This window comes from Suricata suricatta, chromosome 17 (genome assembly GCF_006229205.1).
Source record: "Suricata suricatta isolate VVHF042 chromosome 17, meerkat_22Aug2017_6uvM2_HiC, whole genome shotgun sequence".
Lineage (NCBI taxonomy): Eukaryota > Metazoa > Chordata > Mammalia > Carnivora > Herpestidae > Suricata > Suricata suricatta.
In genome coordinates, this window is record NC_043716.1 from 2,128,718 (window position 1) to 2,132,818 (window position 4,101).

The 4,101-nt window shown below is 60.5% G+C and overlaps 1 protein-coding gene across 1 annotated transcript in view; it reads left to right on the forward strand.

The window, feature by feature from the left end:
- The window catches only part of TNFSF12 (TNF superfamily member 12), an 8,770-nt gene that overhangs the window by 1,783 nt on the left and 2,886 nt on the right, over positions 1-4,101 (forward strand). Inside the window, exons 2-5 of the mRNA XM_029928792.1 lie at positions 10-80; positions 517-598; positions 1,280-1,333; positions 1,420-1,455. Of these exons, the coding sequence (XP_029784652.1) occupies positions 10-80; positions 517-598; positions 1,280-1,333; positions 1,420-1,455 (243 nt within the window). The remainder of the gene's footprint in view (positions 1-9; positions 81-516; positions 599-1,279; positions 1,334-1,419; positions 1,456-4,101) is intronic.

Here is a 4,101-nt window from a genome sequence, read left to right on the forward strand (position 1 = left end):
GGGCGCGAGCGGAGGGTGCGGGGTGTGCCCTGGTGGCGCCGGCCGCGCGTGTGCGCGGGGGTGTGCACCGCCGTGCACGGGTACGTGAGGGGGAGAGGGGGGGACGGCTCCGTGCAAGGGGCCCGTGTCACCCGAGTGTGTTTATCGGCCGCGGTGAAGTGGGGGGTCTGAGACCGGGTGGGGGAGCCCGCCGCCGCCGCCGCCGGAGGAGGGCTACCAGTGATGTGTGCGGGGTGTGTGCCCACCGTGCACACGGACACAGTGTGGGCGCGAGGCCCTTGTGCCGATGACGCCCAGGGGTCTGGGCCGCTTCTGTGTGTTGCTGGGCTGGAGGGGACGTGCTGGGGGCTGGGGCCTGACCCCCGGACCTCGCCTCCCCTCGGCCCCCCAAGGCTTCCGTGCCTGCAGCCGGCTGGTGCCTCTCCTGACGGAGCCCCCTGTCGGTCTCCGTTTACGTCTCTGCCCGTCCCCAGGCAAGAGCCTGGTTTGGTTTAGCCCTGCCCTTAATTCCCTTAGGACCTGAATCTCCAGATAGTGGAAAGCCGAGATCCCCGGCCTTTCCTGAAGCGGCTGGCTCGGCCTCGGCCTCGCAGAAGTGGTGAGCCCCCGCCCCTCCCCGCCCCAGCCCTTCACTTCGGCAGTAAGAACAGTGGCGGGGCTGCCATGCCTTCTGCACCCCTTACTTCTGTTCGCCCTAACAGCCCCGCGAAGTGGGCAGAGCCAAAAGCGCTCACCTCGCTGAGGGGCGGGATGGAAACACGGAGGCCTGGACAGTGTTGAGGGGGGAGAGGTTCGCAGTCGTGCCGCGAACCGTTGAGCTCGCTCAGCCCTAGAATTCTGGCCCTCTCTCTGAAGCCTTGTTCCATCGCCTGGACCTGCCTCTCACTTCAAACCGTCCGAAGGAGGGATGGTCTGGGGTTAGGAGAGCCCCTGGGTCCTGATGGGAACACAGGGCGGGCGTGGAGAGTCCGGGGCCTGGGCCCCCATAAACTACCAGACTTCTGAATGGGATGACCGTGTGACCACGGGTCAAGGTTTGCACAGGACTGTCCCAGCTTACGACTGTTGGGTCAGCGCGGTTATTAGCAGCAAGCCTTTTGCTTTCAGAAACAGCCCAGTTTGGATGAGAAGTGATATAGTTATTCTCCTTATGGAGGGAGATAAGGCCTGGGGTGCTGAGGACGGAGCCCCGACCAGAACGAGGGTGCTAGCTAGGCATCTGAGATGCCCCCAGACGAGGGGGCACTATTTCGCCCATCTGTCTTTCCTTGATTCTCAGCACCTAAAGGCCGGAGAGCAAGGGCTCGCAGAGCGATCGCTGCCCACTATGAAGGTGGGTGATGGGGGGAGCCGTGCCCAGGGCGGGCTGGGGGGGGAGGGCCAGCCCACGTCTCACCCACCCTTTCCCGTGTCTTACAGTTCACCCACGAGCGGGACAGGACGGAGCGCAGGCCGGTGAGACCCCACTGTCACCTCCCCCACCTGCTCTCCCCCGCCCCCCACGGCACTGGCCTCCTGGAGACGGGGCCCCTCAAAACCTCTCACGTCCCACTGCCCTCCCTGCTGTCAGCCTGGGAACCCCAGGGAACCTCACGAAGCTCTTCAGGGCTCTGTTCTCTCAGCTCCCAAACCTGGCTTTTGTCCGTGACCCCGGCCATGGGAACCCAGGCTGACCACTCCCACCCAATCACCAGGGCTCGCTCTTGTGCGAGAAGCACTTTTGATTCTTCCCTCCTCTCCCCCCTGCCCCCCTCATAGTCCACGAGTCTTCACACCCTGATCATTTTTCCATTGCTTCTGTGTTCTCTGTTCCTTGCACACCTTTATGCCTCCCCCACACTTGGCCTGACACCCCTCCCCGCCACTGTGCCTCTTCTGGACTTTGCACACACTGTTCCCTCACCTGGAACGTCCTTCCATGGTTCAGGCTGGAAGGCACGAGGGGGGCCTGGTCTGGGGGTGTGGCCGCCGAGATGGAGTGAAGGAGACGGCTCGGTGTGTGGCTTGAAGATACGGGCTTGTTCAGGAAGTGCAGGTGGGGGAAGGAGTCAGAGAGGACTTCTAGGTTTTGAACTTGGACATCTTTGGGAATAATGATGCCCCTTATTAGGATGGGGTTAATCTGGGGAGAAACGGGTTGGGAGGTATGTAAATTAATCATTAAATTTCAGATGTCCCACTAAACAAGCAGATAAATAATCAACCAGCAGCTTCAGCAAATAGCAGCCTGGGCCTCGTAGGCTGGCTCAGGCGAGGTCACGGCGCAGTCAGGGGTCATGGCCATAGGCATGGTATTTAGAGTCCTAGGGTTGGAGGAGACGCCGTAAGGAAGAAGGGCCCCTAGAGTGAAGTCCTGAGGCTCTCGGACACCCCGGAGGTAAGGAGATGAGAACCAGGGGAGGCGAGTGTCCTGTGAGCTGGAAGAAGACTCAGTCTCCCCGAGGAGGGTGTGGCTGTCTGGGCCGCACGCAGCTGAGCGGTCACATGAGATGACCACTGGGTTTGGTAACCTTAGAAGTCAGCTGGTGACCTTGACATGGCGAGTTCAGTGGCCCAGTGAGGATAGAAGCCAGTGTGGACTGGGCTAGGAGAAAATGGGAACTAGGAGTGGGAGACAGTGACAGCCCTTTCTAGAGGTTTCTCGGTGACAAGCGGAGCCCTGGGCCAGTAGCTGGAGGGAGATGTGATGGAGGAAAAGTGCAGTCCTTCTGGTGGTAAACGATGCTTATCTTAGCTAATGCTGACTGATCTATCCATCTTGTCTCTACAAGAGCCCTAAAAGGAAGATAATTCTGATCGACTCCATTTCACAGATGGAGGTTACTTTTTTTTAAGTGTATTTATTTTGAGAGAGACAGAGAGAGAGAGAGAGAGAGAATCCCAAGAAGGCTCCTGACTATCAGCACAGAGCCTGGTGCCGGGCTTGATCTCACAAACCATGAGATCATGATCTGAGCCAAAACCAAGGGTCGGAAGTTTAACTGACTGAGCCACCCAGGCGGCCGGACAGGTGGAGGTGACTTAACCTACGTGAGGCCACGAGGCTCCCCAGTGGTGGAGCCCAGATTTGGATGCAGGTAGCATGGGCTTGTGTCCTGGACATGCCTGGGGCGGAGGGGGGCTGGGGAGCCTGCAGGGCGGGGTCCGGGAAGGGGGCCAGGAGTGGGTTGCAGAACAAAGAGAGGAACACATCATTCCCTCATCACAAGAGGGTGACTGGAGAATGTGATGACACTCAGTGTTTAGTGACTGGGAGGGGGGGGCGTGAGGGAGCCCTTGTCTGATGTCGGGGAATGAGGAAGGTGGGCGGGAGGAGACAGTACACAGTCCTGTGCCCCGTGGCTACTGGGCAAGCTTAGCCTGGAAGAGCGGGAATGCTGCCAGGCTATAAAGAATATCTGTTTTAGGTTTGTGGTTGGGACACGGAGGACAGGGTGGGCCCAGGCACGCCGTGCCCGCTGGCCACAACCAGCCTTTGCTCAGGCTGGTCCCATAGTGGGGCATGCCCTCCCTCTTCCTCTCCCCCTGCTCTTCATGCCCCAGGCCAGCCTCCCCCCCTCCACATGGCCCTTTACTTTAGCAGCTCCCCAGACATTCTGACCAAACACTCGCACCGGCACCTGCTGGTGGTAAGGATCCGGCTGGGCGCCCGCAGGGGATGATCCCCAGACGGTTCGCAGAAACAAGTGACTGTCTAGGAGAGTTGACATGGGGGTTTGCACACCCACACTAGGCTGTGACAGGACCCGGGACGAAAGTAGCGGGAGGTAGGCGGTGGCGGGAGGAAGACGCACAGCTTTGCGGGGGCACGGGCCGCGAAGCACGCACGTGAGACGGATGAGGGGTCAAGGGCGTTCCAGGGAAAGGAGCCGCTCGTGCCACAGCCCCGAGTTTGGCAACGGTATGGTGAGGCCGGGCGACCAGAGGAGCCCAGTGTGGTGGAAGGGAAGGGCTGGCAGCCCAGCAGCAGACTGGAGGTTGGAGAGAGTATGGAGCCGGGTCGCCGAGCAGCCCGGAAGCCGGGCCGAGGTCAGAGCAAGCAGAGGCTCCGTCTGCGTTTTCAAAGCCTCACTCCCTGTGGCTGGGTGCAGGCAATGTGCA